Source organism: Chiloscyllium punctatum, chromosome 32, assembly GCF_047496795.1.
Source record: "Chiloscyllium punctatum isolate Juve2018m chromosome 32, sChiPun1.3, whole genome shotgun sequence".
Classification (NCBI taxonomy): domain Eukaryota; kingdom Metazoa; phylum Chordata; class Chondrichthyes; order Orectolobiformes; family Hemiscylliidae; genus Chiloscyllium; species Chiloscyllium punctatum.
This window is the reverse complement of record NC_092770.1, coordinates 71,329,356-71,347,133: the sequence shown is the minus strand read 5'-3', so window position 1 is coordinate 71,347,133 and position 17,778 is coordinate 71,329,356. Positions and strand designations below refer to the sequence as shown.

The 17,778-nt window shown below is 41.3% G+C and overlaps 1 protein-coding gene across 1 annotated transcript; it reads right to left on the bottom strand.

Moving 5' to 3' along the window:
- Window positions 1-615: 615 nt before the first annotated feature.
- gpr37a (G protein-coupled receptor 37a) lies at window positions 616-14,955 on the bottom strand. The gene is made up of 2 exons (XM_072552658.1): window positions 13,078-14,955; window positions 616-2,761 (listed from the first exon to the last, which is right to left on the bottom strand). The coding sequence occupies exons 1-2, from the start codon at window positions 13,816-13,818 to the stop codon at window positions 1,946-1,948; spliced, it is 1,557 nt and encodes a 518-aa protein (XP_072408759.1). The 5' UTR covers window positions 13,819-14,955; the 3' UTR covers window positions 616-1,945.
- Between the last annotated feature and the right edge of the window lie 2,823 nt (window positions 14,956-17,778).

Here is a 17,778-nt window from a genome sequence, read left to right as displayed (position 1 = left end):
TTGTGAAAGCAGAAATCAGGCTATTGCTGAGGCTCCTGCAAAAAAAGAACAGGGGCTGGCTGACTTACCATTCTAAGGTCACGACTGAGAAAACATCCTGGCCCCTATGCTTTGTAATTACACTGGGAGAGGATATGGCTGCGTTTTGGATTGCAGGGTCTGAGTCGGGTGTGCCGACTATTAATCTTATTAAGGCCTGACTCCTTTATGACCCTGTGGGCCAAGAAGAGCTGTAGGGCTTTCACCAGCCATCAGCTTCTCCCAGTCCTTACCACAGCCCAGATTTCTGTTCCTCTTCATCAAGACCTCATCAGTGGTGCTCTTCCCACCTACCCTGCACCCCTCCAGCATCCCTATTTGCCACCTGAATTTACTGGCCCTTTCTGATACCCATCCCACAAGTCACGATGACCTCCTAATGCTTGACGACGCTCCTGACCACTGGCCTGCTGCCTTGTTGGAGTTGTGCAGCAGACTATATAAATGGGGCTGTGATGATAAGGTGAGAAAGACCACTATGATGCTGGACCTTTCCCATGCACTAGGTGCTCATCCACAATTTCAAGACCACCCTGCCCGCCCCCCCCCCACCCCCACCCCCCCTCCCCACCCCGCTGCCCCCCCCACCTTGTTAATTCGGGGCCATTGTGACATTGGTCTGGATATTCCTCCTCAACATACAAACTGTAGGGCAGAGAAAGAGTCCATAGTGCCTGTGCTAGCACTTTGTCTGATCAGCATCAAAGCTCCTCTTCTTTCTCTAAGCAACTGCAGTCTATCAAATATTCTCTTCCCTTTTGAAATTTACAGTACTTCAATTACCACTGAGTTCCAGAATAACTTTCTGCTTTAAAAGAAAATTCTTGTAATTTCGTCCCTGGACACTTTGACAATTATCTGACATCTCTGAACTCTGCTGATGGTACAAACTACCTTGCCATATCCATTCTATCAAATTTCCTCATCAGTTTAGAATATCTCTGTTAAATCACCTCTTAAACAAACAGAGAAGTTTTGAGAAACCTTGCCCCCATATGGCCAGCCCACAGAAATTCCATTGGGTTGCCCTTGGAGATAACCTAGTTTGCAAACTGCATGTTTATGAACCTATGCTCCAACTGAAATACTGCTAGTACATAGAGATAACAGCTGAATTTACTAATCACAATACTTCTTTTTTTTTTCAATGCAAGGTTTTATTTTCAGGGAATAGAGTGTTTTCTTTTAAAACATATCCCACAATTCCAAATAGTTTTGGAGCCCATAACAAGGAAAGTTCAAGAAAAAAACAAAGATAACTGATTTATAACTCATCTCTCTCCATTATTACAAAACTAACATCACAAAATAATAACAGAATTTTCTCAACATCTGGTCTACCAGCATTTATGCTGCCTATGTATACAGCTTCCAACAATAAATCTTACAAACTTCAGATATATTCAATGTACATCAGCTAACTGCAGTTACTATAGAGCAAATACAGTAGGTTAGCTAGTCCCCACTATCCCCTAAGCACATCACATGTCACAGACTTCACTTTTAAGCTTTCTTCATACTCAAGGACTAGGAACCATGTGATTTCAACTCCGGATTCTGGTGGAGTTTGATTTATACATTACACAAAGTTTCTTTTATTCATCCACACTGAATGCATGAAAACCATCCTAAATTGCACTTCTGAAACAGATTTCTCTTCATCCTTACGTGTGTTTGTAAATGTGTTACAGTACAACATCGCGAATGAACTCTCGTCTCATTAACGGACCTGCTTGCAAAATATAGGAATAGCAATGTGCAGTGCTTGATAGGTTTGAGCTCCATTGGCAGTGACATTTGATCCAGTTTGTTTTCAAAGGATGGCTGATCCAGGGTGAAAAATGACACCATTGTGAACACAGTGATGGGGCACTATGTCCTGTTAAAGTGAGCTGTGCTAAATGTTTTAGCAGTGCGTTGCCACTGAGGTATAGGTGGACATCTCCCGTCGTATTGTGCTGAATGGAGAGAGCTCAAGTTCTGTGGTAAATTCATTGTCGTTGTCATCGCTTGCGACTGTGGATGACTTCGGCCCACATTCCTCACAACAGCAACAGCAGCAGTCCAAAAATGCCCGGCTGAAGGGCTTGCACAGGCAGAAGAGGACCACTGGGGTCACGCAAGACTTGAAAAACAAAAGGAACTGACTGATGAGTTGCAGAAGATCCACCGTTTGTTGGGAGACCCCAGTAACCATGTAAGCAGTTACAATATTGCAAATGTTTTCAGGTATGATACAGAACCCATAGAGAATGGTCAAGGCCACGACTGTGCAGTTCATCTGGCCTTCCAATTGAATCTGACGTTTATTGCCTCTGGCACAGGACTTCTCTGCCTTTCTAATTTTTCTAGCTGTCACGATAGAGCTACCAATTGTGAATAGGGTGGGCAAACAGAAATAACAACCAAAATACCACCACATCTTGGCGCTGTCGTAAGTTAGTGCCAGCACATAGAGTGTGTCTGGTAACTTAGGCGATATCTTCACAACGCAGCGGTCTGCAGTCACATCAGAGGCTGCCACCTCCTCGGTTACCAACTGCCGAAGAGCAATCTCAGGGAGCGCCAGTAACATGGCACCCACCCAGATGACGGCCAGCTTGGCTGTTGTTGACGAGCAGTTCTCAATCATCTCGTAGTACATCTGCACATTGGTGGCGGCCCTGAATCGGTCAATACACAGCGCACACAAGGTGAAAGTGGTGACTCCGAGGGAAGCAACCTGTTGATGAAAGGATAAGAGAAACATTAACTGGCGCAATATTATTTATTTCTGCACAGAGGAAAGTTCAGTTAAAGGGCTGGGGTGAGGTCAATTGGCCAAGAACGTGGTGCAGAATAATGCCAATTGATGAGGGTGACTTCAATCCTTGTACCACTGATGTATTCCCTGGCACAGCCTCCTTCCCTTGCCATTGCTGAAGCGAGAGCAGCCTATGGACTGGGGGTAATAGCATGCAGCAAACCTCCACCACAGTCATATTTCTCAGCTTGGGTTTAGATGTAAAGTGTGACGTTCAAAATCCCTTGTCATACTTGAATGATGATAAGGAGGTTGAGAAGAGACCTTGCAGAGGTTTGTAAAATCATGAAGAGTATGGATACAGTTCATGGGAGGTGTCTTTTCCTTAGGATGGGTGGTTTCAAGACTGGGGACATATTTCTAAGGTGAGAGGAGAGGGATTTAAAAAGAATATGAGGGGCAATTTTCTTTACATGGGGGATGGTTTGCGTGTGGAATGAACTTCCTGAGGAAGCGCTGGATGCGGGTACAGTTAGGTTTAAAATACTTAGATAAGCACATGAATAGGAAAGGTTTGGAGGGATAAGGACCAGGAGCAGGCAGGTGGGGCTACTTTAGTTTGGGATTATGTTTGGTTCCCTGGAATGTTTGAGGCTCAGGGTTGACCTTATCGACATTTATAAAATCATGAGGGGCATGGATAGGGTAAATAAACAAGGTCTTTTCCCTGGGGTGGGGGAGTCCAGAACTAGAGGGCATAGGTTTAGGGTGAGAGGGGTAGGATAAAAAAGGGACCAAAGGGGCAATTTTTTCACACAGAAGGTGGTACGTATATGCAATGAGCTGCCAGAGGAAGTGGTGGAGGTTGGTACAATTACAACATTTAAAAGGCATCTGGATGGTTATACGATTAGGAAGGGTTTAGAAGAATGTGGGCCAAATGCTGGCAAATGGGACAAGATTACATTAGGATATCTGGTCCGCATCAAGTTGGACCAAAAGTCTGTTTCCGTGTTGTACATCCCTATGACTCAATGACTGTTTGGACTGAAGGGTCTGTTTCCATGCTGTATGATTCTATGTCTCCTGTTGCTATTACCATGAAGAAAGGTTTATCAGTGGAAATTCACATCCGCTATTAGTTCATGCTATTTTTACTGATTGTTAAAGTTATTTGTTGATTTTATTTTGGTAATATTTGAACAATATTGGTACCTGCTGTGGGAAGGCCAGAAAAATTAATGCCATCCAGATCATGTTTACAGATGAGTGCAGAAATGACCTCTTCGACAAGGTACTTCTACAACAGAGGCGTGAGTAACAGCAGGAATGTGCTTCTCGAACACTGAAGAATGAAGATCATCGAATCATACAGCAGGGAAGTAGCCATTCCGCCCATCATGCCAACAAAAGTGCTTTGAGAGAGTTATTCAACTATTTATATATTCTGTTGCTTTTTCCCATTGTCCAACTAAACATTTCCCCTTCAATTATTTATCTGATTTCCTTTAAAACGTTGCTGCTGAGTCTGCTTCCACTACCTTTTCAGGCAGTGAAATTCCAGGTCACAACAACTGCATAAAAACTGTTTTGTCATGTCACCTCTGGTTTTCCTGTCAATTTCCTTAGATCTGTGTGCAATTGGAGACAGTTAGCTTTTATCCATTTGATCAAAACCCTTCATAATATTGAACATCTCTATTAAATCTTCTTTACTCTTTTCTACTTCTCCATGTAAGTGAAGTCCCACATTTTTGATACCAGAAAAAAAACTACCAACTGAGTCATTATTTATTTTGATACATATTAATAATTTTTACAGTTCCTGTCAAATCTTTGTTCATAATTTACATGTAATAGAGTTTACTAGTGTGAGATATTAGGGTAAGTTACTTTTACAATGATCTTTGCAAGTATTTCTTGAATATAGATTAAGTAAAGATATTAAGGGGACAGTCGGCAATTAAAAGTGTTGTTTCATAAAATGGATGAACACTCTATGTTAATCCTAGTATTTCCTTGGTATCAAGAGGGACCTAGAGAAGCAACTAAGAGGAAATTGTTGAAGGAAATGTTGATTGGGGGGTGGGTCATGACCAGGGGTAGGAGGAGACTAATGTGGAAAATATGTACCAGTGTGAGCTTATTGTGCTGAGTGTCCCAGTGAATTACTTGCCGCTTTTATAACAATTCAACAGTTCCTTTGAGACTTTAATTGATATGTTTTAAAAAAAGTCAAATTTTCAAAATAACATATGAGGATTAACAATTCAAGTTCTCTACATCATTAGTCCAGCAACATTACTATTGTCGTTCTGAATGCTACAGCAAAAATGCTTAGATCCTGAGTAGGCTAATCACATCTTTAACCTTTGCTGCATAGAACAAGGAATTACAATATGTGGTCAGACTTTCAATCTGCTACCCCAGTGTAAAACCGATGATGTGGTTAAGGTTCAGCTGCCGGTGAGCGAAAAATGACAGCAGGTGAGTTTTTTTCAAATGAGTGGTATGACTGCATCACCAAGTTTTGGTACCAAGTCAAGTTGAAAATTTGCTGTACTGATTAGAGACTGGAGCAGCCATGGGGAAAGTAAATCTTTTATATTGTGTTGACTTATCCTAATGTTTACCCATTCCCAGCAATAACTATCTCACCCCAACATACACATTGGCGAGAAGCCTTAGAATCAACTGTTGGTTGACAATTCATGGCAGTTTGGTGCAGGCTTGGAAGTCTAAGCTTTATAGATAGCTGAATATCTAAAAACGTGGGAGTAATCTATGAAGAAGTAGAAAACAGTGACATAAATGAAGAAATTAAGACAAAAAATAAATATGCGTGTGCTAAAAGTCCTTTGTCATTTGAATGGAAGTGCTAAAAGAATTGACTGTATCCAGTTTAACATGGTGATTTTACCCCAAAAGGCAATTGAAAAAGAAATATTTGGGGCAGATTGGAAATGTTCAAAAATCAAGTTCGACATGGTTTTTCTCTGTAGTTTTAATTACTGAAAGATTTTCCAAAGACAAGCTGCATTTACATAGCACCTGCCAAGTCCTCAAGTGCTTCTGAAAAGCTCCACCATTAATTATTTTCAGTGTTCAGTCATGCTGTTATGTATGAATCTGTAATCTGTTCACAACAATAAGTGACACAAATATCAGTGAGATAAATGACCAGATCATCAATTTTATTCATGCTACTTATGGAATAAGTACTGGTCAAGACATTGGGAGATCTTCCTTGCTCTTATTTAGATAGTGTTCAGGAACATTTCACATCCACAATTTAATGTCTCAATCTAAAGACACATCTCACAAAATATTACATTGAGATGTCAGTCCCAATTGTGTACAAGTCTCTGGGTTGAGTTTGAACCCACAATATTTCGGGATGCCACATTTTTTTCTCAAGACACCATTCTCAAAATGCCTTCAAAGTCAAAAAGCTATTCTGAATATTATTCTTGCACAAAGTGAACTCATCCTTTGAACAGCCAGTTTGTGATGGTGACTGAACAATAAATTCAAAACTAATTAATTTAGCATTGCTAATTTAATATTTTTATTTTATTGAAATCATGAAAACCATTAAAAACAATGGGTTTTGTGTGTTATTGTGATGCATAATGTACAAGATGGACCTCTATTATACACCCATTGTAAAATTTTCTTGAAGACTTTGTTCTTTTCCAAAGCCTTTATCTTACTTTCCTTCAAAATTAACACTTTAAAGACCATTGGTCTGCTCAGTATTTCGTGATAAGTGTTATTGTAACAACAGATTTAAGTAATTGTGATGAAGAACATTATCTATTTACCATCTTGAATATTCAATTCCTCCCCCACTATGGCATTGTAGCTGCATTATGCCCCATCAACAGGTTGCACTGCGACATCCTGCTATGACTTCTTTGAAAGCACTTTCCAAACTCATGAACTTCACCATGAGAAGACCATCATCTCCAAATTTCCCGCCAAGTTTCACATCGTATGATTCATGAGGACTCTAGATAAAGTATTCCCTTTGTTGAAGGTTCCATATCTAGAGGGCGAGATTCAGGGAAAGGGGTAGGTATTGAAGTGTGCTGACCCACAAGGTTACAGTACAAAGGAAGAGGTGGAAAATGGGTTAGGCTGGATGCTCCTTGGCAGCAGGTGCACACCTGCTAGGCTGAATGGCCTCCTTCCTTACTGTGAAGGTTTATGGTTCTATAATGTATTACCATCCTGTCTGATGTCCACCATTGCTAATCAGCATTGTAATATCTGCTCCTCTTTCACCACTCTGGCATTTCTAGTTATCCAAGGTAGTTAATAAGAAGCAACAAAGTGCTGGCTTTGCTAATGACTCACTTATTCCAAAAAAATGGATTAAAAGAGGTCAATTTACTAAATTTTGACAGTAAATAAATGAATGAATGAAACAGCCCAAAACGTCTTATGTGATACAGTCGAAAAGAGACGTGAAAACTCAGATTTCTCTGACAATACAAGACTGATCCTTAATCTTTGATCAATCTCATCTTCAAAAAACACCTTTAATAGAATATCTTTTTAATAAAACAATGTTTAAAATATTCACTCACTAATGACGCTTATGCTTTTGTTTCCTCATGAAGTGCTGGGGCAATGGGTTGGGAACAAGGTGAATGTCACTAATCTATGCCACAGTATGATGAATGTGCATGACATTAAGGAATCCTTCAACTTCAAACATTCTTCCTGTAGGGAGCGTGTTCACTCAACACATAAATAAAACAAAAATACTTCAATAGACTTGCTCTCTAAGTTTTATATAGGTTTTTTTCTGTGTCCTTCTGTACAAAAAAACCCTGAATATTTCTGTTAATGAAGCTTTAAATGTTTCAACACTCCAGTCAGTCATCAGAACAGAAGACAAGAGGTTTGCTTCACACTGAATCCAATTAAAAGAACCTATCTGTGCAGGGAAATTGCATGAAATCTATATTGTAACATTTCTATAAAATCTGAAGTTCAAAAGTATAATGTCAAATATCAGAATTTTACTATAACACAGATCTACTTTAAATTAGTTTAAATTTCTTAACACTGTCCATGTAAAGCTTTGAATCATACATAGATCTGGTTGAGAGGGGGTTGGGTAGAAGGGAAGAAGACTAAGCTCCTGTCTTTGCAAACAATAGGTTCCCTTTTCGTAATGCGGGCTCTTTTTACATGTACAAGACAATGCCTCGTTTAAATCCAGTACTTTATATAAATTGAGAGACATATCTCTGTCTGACTTTAGTGATGAAAAGCTCTGAACTTCCCATAAATCCAATCTTATTAAGTACTCCTTCACATCATGCACAGTGAGAAACTGAAAATGGAAGGACTAAAAGCAAAGGGCAGTGCAGATAATAGCCGGGCATACATTTTTTTGTTAAATTTATTGACAGAAAGAATTTCATTCACACCAGATGTTATGATTATAATTTAAGTAACTAAAGGTGCAAAAACTTATGACACTGGCACATACTATTTGTGTGGGGGCCATTTGATGTGATTTAACACAATTCCACTTCTCTCCCTTCAGATTTCCTCCCTTTCCTCACCTCCTCTGGGAAAGAACTGATCCAAGTTGTTGTATGACTCTGTGGCCACCTAATAACAGTACTTCACTAGAGGAAACAAACTTCGAGTGTGCCCCCAGGCAGAGGTTGGGATTTTCTGCTCCTGTGCCCACTAGTCAACAATGTGCTGCCTATTTATTTTAAATGGAGGCTTGTGAACTCAGAAGTATAAACATAGACAATTAGCAAGCTATTCAAAAGCTATTACAAGCAATCCCACCCTGGGTGACTGTCTGTTTGGAGTTTGCACATTCTCCCCGTGTCGGATTGGGTTTCCTTTCCACTCCAAAGATGTGCAAGTTAGGTGGATTGGCCATCATAAATTACCCATTGTGTCCAGTGATGGGTAGTTTAGATGGATTAGCCATGGGAAATGCTGTGCTATAGGGATAGGGTGAGTGTGAGTGGGATGATATTTGGAGGGTCGGTATGGACTCGTTGGGTCAAATGACCTGCTTCCACATGGTAGGGTTTCTATGATTCAACTCACCTGACAGCCACAGTATGAGAATAGAAGGAATGCTCAATTTCGTCTCCTGGGCACAGATTAACTCATTCAACACAGGGCAAAGATCAAACCTGGTGCCTTTTGCACTCAAAGCTGGAGCCTATTAGCTTCAAAACTGGCACCTACTGGCAAGCACGGGTTTTAACTAATTTCAAAAATGTGTCAAAATATAATGATTTTTATTGAATAAATTCACCCTTCTTTGCTGCTAGTAAGTCATTTATGATGCTCAGATGTTGTAACAAAGCAATTTTAAAAAGCTGGGGTACCTAACCCAAACATTATAATAGAAGTCTGCTTTATGTTAAGACCTTATAATACAAAGGGCAGACCTCACAAAGAGCTGTAATCAAAATGTTACAAGACCAAGATGGATCTCATGTAAAGAAATGCATCATTAAAATAAATCAATGATTACATTATGCAATGATAGATTTCACTCTATTGTAGAAAAATGATGAGTAAGATAAGCTTTTCAGTCTAGAAGGGAGTTAGTTAACAAAGGTGGGGCATTATGAATTATACTAAACAATATGCAAATAAAATTAATCAAGATTATTTTGAAACAATTTGGATAAAGTATTGGAAACTTATGGAATTTATTTTAAATATCATTAAGCAGTTGCATCCTCAAAAGTTAACAAATTCTGCTAGTTAAGATATAGGTATACAAACATTCGAGTCATTGGGATTACAATAAGTTGCCATGGTTATAGAATATTAGAAGGATGGATTTCACTGAGTCAAGTTGTGTTGTCTCATCTCTGCCTTATGTTACAACCACAGTGCACAGACAATAAGAAGCTATCTACTTCTCAGCATAACTATTTGGACAATCAATATGCACTTAACTGGCTGAAAGGTACCAGACTATAGTCAGGATCCATGTACCATATAGGCCAATGCTAGCCCTAGCAACTCAGTATTAATATTCTATTTGTCCAGCAAATTATAATGTGCATACTTTAATATAGAAAGCACATCAGAATGGTAGGCAAATTAAATGCACTCTGAATAGTTCTATGAATACATTTGCACTTTCTGAAATATGGCAGTTTGTCATTCTAATTTATGCACTTGCCAAACCAATTTAATTAATTTTGTGTGTTTAATGCTGTGGGTTCTATTGTGAATTACAATGTGATGAATGCTGGGCTAGGCTAATTGAGCTACACAAGCTGATATTTGTACTGTTGACGTTTGATCTGTGTGCAGTTAACTGATACCAATTAGTGGACTAGATTTATAATGATGGCAGAACAAAGTGGGAGGGATGATATTGATGAGGGAGCTTTTGTTTGGTTCATCATTCTATGACAGAAAAAGATCATTTCTGATGTTCTGATGCAATGTGCGCTCCCATTTAGCCTTGAAGATCATAAGCATTGCCGCAATGGTATGAAGCATGATTCTGAATGCCTGCAGAATATTAGAGTTAAAACTCATAACAAAGAAGGAATTAGTGATGGATACGTAGACAACAACCTACATATTGACAGCTGTGGCACACTTGTGTGCCCTTGGGCCTGTCCAAATATTACAGTTACTTAACAGGCATTGACTAAAGGGTAATATTTGAAAATCTGCAATTAAGTGCTGAAACTATTTTGAGTTAATTCAATTGACACTGTGGCAAAGTTTTGGATGTGTTGGAAAAAGCAATCTCTGCTAACTGTATTCTTATCCTGAGCAGGAAATCAACCAGATTCCCACATACGATTGCAATCCAACTTCTCCACCAACTACCTACTCTGTTAGAAAATGCACTGGTTTGTCCCTTTGTAGCTCAGCCCGTTAGTATGCATAATGTTAGAGAGCCGATGTTTATGGTGTTACATTGCACAGGTTGCAAATTTCATGAAACAACAGGATATTATTGTTTAAAATATGCATCTCAAACATTATATTTCTTTTAAAAAGAATACCTTAAAATAACTTAAATGCATTTGCTAGATCCCTAAGAACACTACAGTAATTGGGATTACTTGTTATATTGTTAAGCAATGTTGTTGTATCTGGCACACTGAAGGCTTGTTCAGTAGCTAAAGTCAAACTGCAAGCAGCCAATGAATGGATCCTACACAGAAACTGCAATTGTGGATCCCATTTTTAACAGAGCTGGAGTACAAATGCATGAATTTAACTTTAACAGTTGAGAATTATCAAGACAAGATTACTTTAAAACTATTATGGGTTTTAACTTAATACAATACCACTGACAGATCTATTCAGAAATTTGCTCATATCCTCCTGTTATGCACTGGTGTTACCAGTAAAACACACAATCAATCAGGCTTATTTCACTAGAGGTATTATAACAGGATCGATCATTGCTGATTTTCTCTTGTATTTGGATACCTTGTCTTACCCGTTATATTACGAATATAAATCAGCTCACAAGAAGGAATCCAATAGTTTATGATATTTACACAACATATATTTGTCACATTCAACTATGGGACAGGTGAGACCCAATGTATGCTTGTGTCTGTATTCTATTTGTATAAGGCTGCCAGAATATTATTATAGAGTGCTTAACATTAATTATTAACTTGGGTGATAACATCTATCTTAATGTAACAAGGCAGATGAACAGACAAGCTATTTCCCCAACATGCTGTTACCAAGGAAACAGAGATGAAGAAAGATAATAACTTTAAGCAGCATATTATTCAACTCATTAATAAAGCTGCCTCTTTTCAGCTGTTCTGCAATATATTGTTTAAAAATCAGTTTTCATTTCAGTTCCCCTGAAACATTAAGCCCTTGGCTTGATGCAGGAGCTGACTGACTTGCTGAGTGTTCTGATTTTGGAAATATTATTTCAGGTTTTCATTCTTGGTATTGACTTCCTTTCCAAATGTATGAATTCTACTGGTCACAAAGGCAACTATCACAATTTACAGTGGCCTTTTCAGTGCAGGTTCAGTGCTGTCATCAACAAGTTACCACTTCGCATCCCAACTAAAGTGGCAGTATAGCTTTGGCTTAAGTCCTTCTCCAGGACTTGGGACTTATAATGTGGCTAAACAGGGCTGATTATCCGTAAATTATTCCGACATGCCTATGCCTATGGGAAGAGTGTGAGAGTCCTCTGATTAACCCCACTGAATGGGGAGTGACGCTGTTCCAGAAAACAAAAACTAACCATCAACTAGAACTGAGGAGGTCATACTGGAAGTGCAATGTCAACTCTGTTTCTCTGTCTCACACCGTCTGAGTTTCTTCAGCATTCCCTGTGCTTTGTTTCAGATTTCCAGCATCTGAAATATTTTGCTTTCCAATAAAGACATGCTTTATCTGCCTATGAGCGACTTGGCATTGCAGTGAATGAATGAAGGAAGTATATCTTCAGAGTGGGTCCTGACCTGTCCTGAAATAGTAGCATTAGAGACAAAAACAGAAATTGCTGGTGAAACTCAGCAGGCCTGACAGTATCTATGGGAAGAAAGCAGACTTAATGTTTCGAGTAAATGACTCTTCAGTAGTATTAGAGATTATTGGGAACAAGCAAAATTGTGTGGTAGAGGCAACAGACAAGAAAATGTACATGGGGCTCTTAGATCGCCAGGGAACATTTATGTAATAGCCTTGCATCATCTCCCACACAGCCTGCATCACCCACACAGTCCGTATCTCTCACTCAGCGCATTTCTCTTTCAAAGCCTGTGTTGCCTACACAGCCTATACTGCCTACACAGCCTGCATCTCCTACACAGCCTGCATCTCCCACACAGTCCATATCTCCCTCACAGCGGGTATCACCTACAAAGCACGTATCCCCCAACAGCTGTATCTCCCAGACTGCGTATCACCCACACAGCCTGTATCTCCCACACAGCCTGCATCTCCTTCACTGCCTGTATTGCCTACACAGTCTGTATCTTCCACATAGCGCGTATCTCCCACACAGTGCGTATGGCCCTTGCGGCCCATATCGCCCACGCAGCGCGTATCGCCCAGTGAGTCAGTGCAGGCATTCTGGAAGATTACCGATCAAGACCTTCACAAGACCAACAAGGGATGACTGCTAAACGCTGATCTTGCCAGTAAGGCCCACAGCTGAAGAATGAATGGGTTATTTGCAATGCTTACACACCAACTGCAATGTTAGGATGCCAGTATCAACAAAGTGTGCAGACATTCATTCACCGCTAGTGAGGCTGCTTGCCCAGTTCATTGCTCACCTCAAGATAAGGGATCACCTTGCAGGAAATATCTCCCAGCAGCCACTTTTTAGTCAGCTCATGAAATATGACCAGAGGCAGACAGAAGAAGATGATGATGAAGTCCCAGAAAGCGAGGTTGGCCAGGAGTGAGTTGGAGATACTCCTCATGTAATAGTTGTGGCAGACGATGCACATGATGGACAGGTTGGCCATGATGCCAATCACAAAAATGACAATGGAGAGGCACATCACAGCATAGGCGCCGTACGAGTCCTCGTTCACAGGATAGAAAGGGTTCTTCAGCTGGCGCCTCCTGCCTGGGGCTTGGACAGGGAGGAGAGCCGGGGCACTGTCCGGGACCGGGACGGAGCCAGCCGAACTGTTGAGGAAGCCCACTGCCCTTGGGGCAGTGTCCGAGCGGCCTGCCGAGCTGTTGAGAAACAGGGGAGCAGCCAACTCCCACTGCAGCTCGCCAGTGGAGTTGTCAGCCTGTCCAGCCCTCCCTCGCTTCTTCCCGCTCCCTCTCGGCTGGCCAGCGGCTCCCCTTTTGGACCTCCGGAAAAAGCCGCCCGCTTGCCCAGAAGCGGCTCCTTGGGGCAGCAGCAGCGGGACGCCCTCACCTCTCCTCCGGGTGCCCGCTGAGAGAGAGGCCGGCCCGGCTAGAGCCCTGTCCTCAGTCCTCAGGCGCTCCACAGGGACTCCACTCGGCTGTGTCCCAATCAGGGCGCAGAATGCAAAGGCGAGAAGGCAGCAGAGCATCTTCACAGCGCTCGGGCGGTGTACAAGTCACTTTCCCGATCAATCTCCCTCCTCCCCCTCAGTCTTCAGTCCCTGCACACACTGAGGCAGTTCCCAGATTCCCATTTTATTTCACAGACACACTTATATAAAGAAATGCGTTCTCTGGAAGTATACTGAAGGGGCTTCCTTGAAATCCGGAGTCAAGTCTCAGCATCACTGAGGCAGGACTGAACCGTGTTCTGGTCTGGTCCCCATTCTTCATTCACTGTCCCTCCCACCCCAAAACTCTCCTCCGGGGGAATTTGCTCAGTTCTGTGTCCTCTTCATGACTCGCCTCTCAACGCTTTGCAACTTCCTCCGTTTCCCTTCCACTCAGGTGCAGCAACCCCACGGTGGGCTGTTTGAATTTCAACTCCCCCCCTCTTCTCTCTCTATCTTTCGTTCTCACCGGTTGTGGGGGGGGGGGGGGGGGGGAAGAGGTTCAAATTCCTTATTGAGAGCAGGTGAACCACACAAGAGGCTGGAGTCCTTCAGAGGGTGCAGGGACTTCGGGAAGGTGCAGCGCCTGGCGTGGACTGTGTTCCCTGTGGATAGGTGTGCGGGCAACTCCTGTGTGTCCGTTGCCCTGTTCCCTTCAGGAACCACCCACCAGTTACCGAATCACACAGCTCGGGTCACTCACTCATCTCCGGACAAACTGCAGCATTCAGCGGCTGCCAGTCTAAGCTCCTCTTACTTCGCTCGGTACTTTCACTTCAACCGCATTTATTCCCTTCCAAGGTGGGTCGAATGGAAGGTGCATCGTATTTTTTTCCCCAGCGTTTTCTCCCGCAAACGCTCCGCTCCCTATATCGGAGTGCCTGTAAATGAACAACTGGCCAGCGGGCAGTGGTGACCCATCGCTCCGGGAGTTCCTTCCGCTCTACCTGTTAAGAACTCCACCCCAGTGCTACACGTCTGGGCACTGAACAGCTGGAGCAGTCAGTGTTGGGTGTGCACACACACACACACACACACACTATCTCTCTGTAACCATCACCCGCTTCGTGTGCCAACAGCTCCCTCCTGTGAAAGGCAAGTCATTGCAGCACAAGTATACAGTCTGTCACAGCCTGATGTGTGCTCAGTATTTCATCTCTCCTTTAAGAAGGCGCTGTCTTTCTTGGGAAAGGATTACTGAAGTGATCTCACTTGGATGCTTTGAGGGGTAAATGCTGAGAGAATGTTTCCCCCTCGAGGGTCAGAGGGCATGACCTCAGGATATCAGGGCGCCAATTTAAGACTGGGAGGAGGAGGAATTTCTTCTTTTGAAGTCCTTGCCCAGGGGGTAAGGGGGAGGGTGGGAGGAAGCAGGCAGATTCTCTTGTGTATATTTAAAGCTGAGATAGGAGAATAACCCTTGACTCTAGGAAAGTGGACTAAGGAACGTTGGGTCAGCCAGAACCTATGAAATGGCGGAGCAGGCTCAGTTGGCCGAATGGTATATACTCTGGTTGCTATTTCTTATGGTCTTATAGTAAGTGCAATAAGAAACAACCTTGTCTGTCAAGGTTCAAAGCCAGGAGAGTCACAATGTGTAGCAGAAAGGATAGCTCGTCAGGGACTTGGCAACACTTCTACACAAGATCAGAGTGATGCTGGAAAAGCACAGCAGGTCAGGCAGCATCCAAGGAGCAGGAAAATCAACGTTTCGGGCAAAAGCCCTTCATCAGGAATGACGAAGGGCTTTTGCCCGAAATGCTGATTTTCCTGCTCCTCAGATACTGCCTGACCTGCTGTGCTTTTCCAGCATAACTCTAATCTTGACTCTAATCTCCAGCATCTGCAGTATTCCGTTTCACCTAACACTTCTACACAAGATGATCATTCCCTGGAACAACTTGTGTGAGGCATTAGGATTATTGTGATGAAAACAGAGGTTATGTTTTGAGGCATCCTATAATAACAAGTTACATTTATATAGGATTTCTAAAGCAGCCAAATGCCCAAGTTGCTTCACTGGGCAGTACTAGGCAAACTTGACTTTGACCCATGTAAGGAGAGGTGAAGGTGCAGCCACCAATGGCTGAGAGATGAAATCAGATGATTGCTCCTCTAATATTGTTAATGGACCAAGCAAATTGTGGGAGTAGCATTGGAGAGATATAAAGGGCTAGAGAAATGAAAGTTAGGGTACTGACAGCAGTATTTTGAATGGAAGAAAGATTACTGAGGGTGGAAGATGGGAGTCTGCCCATTGAGCACTGGGAATAATCAAAGATCGAAACATCAAAAGCAAGGATTAAGGCATCTAGCAGCAGCTGAACTAAGACAGGGGCCTTGCAGATGGCTCTATCTTCCCCATATTTAATTGATATTCAAAATGCAACATGGACAACATTAGAATCAATCAAACCTGGAGTTATCGATGTTTGTTTAAGTGCTGGGGCAACTGCTAATTGTAAATATATAGATTTAGATCCCCTCAGGGGTCAGTTAGCTGGATGCTGGTTTGCACTACAGAGTGATACCAACAGCTTAGGTTCAATTCTTGCACCAGCTGACGTTACAATGACCGATTCTCCTTCTCAACCTCTCCTCTCACCTGAGGTGTGTTAAACCAGTTATCTCTCTCATGAAAGAGTAGCCCTACAGGATTATAGTAACTTCATCTTCACAGATTGCCTCTCCAAAATTGTTAATCAGACACTAATCAATAAGTAATATCAATCATAGACATTAATATTAACTATAAATTAATAATCAAAGTTACTATGTTTCAATTGGAATGCCTCTGGAACTTAGTTTGTCAATTAATCCTATCTAATAATTACTTTCCTATTCAATGTTTAATGGCTGATAGTGGTCATTTTGGGTAATAAACAATTTAATTCATTTTTTAAGGTTTTATGATAACTTTCCCTCAGCAGGGATCCCTGAGAGGAGTGAATTTTGACTCATGAAAGAACAAATTTCAACTTTGAGTCTCAAGTTCATACATAAGCTAAGTGAAAATCCCCAACAGATTCTTAACAAGGAGTTAAGTTTATCAATTGATTAATGCCTTACAAGAATATCTTGTCAGGGTATCAATCTCAATGTCCTTTAAGGAACTTTAGAGATTTCCAAGAAAACATCACCAGGAAATTCTAGAAAAAAATGAAGTGAAAACTTTGAGGCTAATAAAAACAATACCTGAAAAACATTATTAAGTAAAATTGTTCGGAGTTTAATTAGACGTACATCAAACTTGAAAAGTGCAGAACGACTGTTTTCATTAGCACTTCTCTGAACTGAATAAATAAACTAGCAGCACAGGCAAAAGATACATGTGCATGTTGGTTAAGATGAAACATAAAGAAACTACAGAAGTGCCAGTGGTGACTCACCAAGGCACCATAGACGATATGTTGAGTAGCGAGGGTAAGGCAAAATCACTTAATATGAATAAAGGGAGGCATGTATTTTCAAATTGCAGTCTAACAGATGAATTCTGGAAATTTGTTGGGCACACATTAAACTTGTTAAATTGTAATGTAATCTCGGTCATTAAATACAGCTTAATAATACTTTTATAACAACAGTTTGCATTTTTACAGTGCCTTTAATATCACAACACATGTTAAAAGGAGCAATAATTGAGCACCAAAACAGAAATTGCTGGAAAAGCTCAGCAGGTCTGGCAGTATCTGCAGAGAGAAATCTGGTCCAGAGACTGTTCTTCAAAATAATCAAGCACAATTTAGAAAATGATCCAGATAAATACTGTGATGATACTATGGCTTTAAGAGGTGTATTTTGATCTTTATTTTTGATGAAGTAAGGTTGAGAGAGAGGTTCAGAGCAGTCTGCTCAAAGCCAATAAACAGCTTGTGAGGCCTTGGGTTTCTGCTTTAAGTTGGAACAATAGAAGCAGCCTGAATGAGTGGAGTTAAGCTCCCACAGAACCAGGATTTTGGTTTTACTCTCTACAGTTGCTGGGATCTTGAAGCTGGATGT

Excerpts from the sequence above, each read along its gene's own strand:
- gpr37a (XM_072552658.1), bottom strand. The coding sequence starts at position 13,818 with ATGCTCTGCTGCCTTCTCGCCTTTGCATTCTGCGCCCTGATTGGGACA. Across the intron at positions 2,762-13,077 it reads AGGTGATCCCTTATCTTGAG|GTTGCTTCCCTCGGAGTCAC; the intron begins GTGAGCAATGAA and ends TTTCATCAACAG.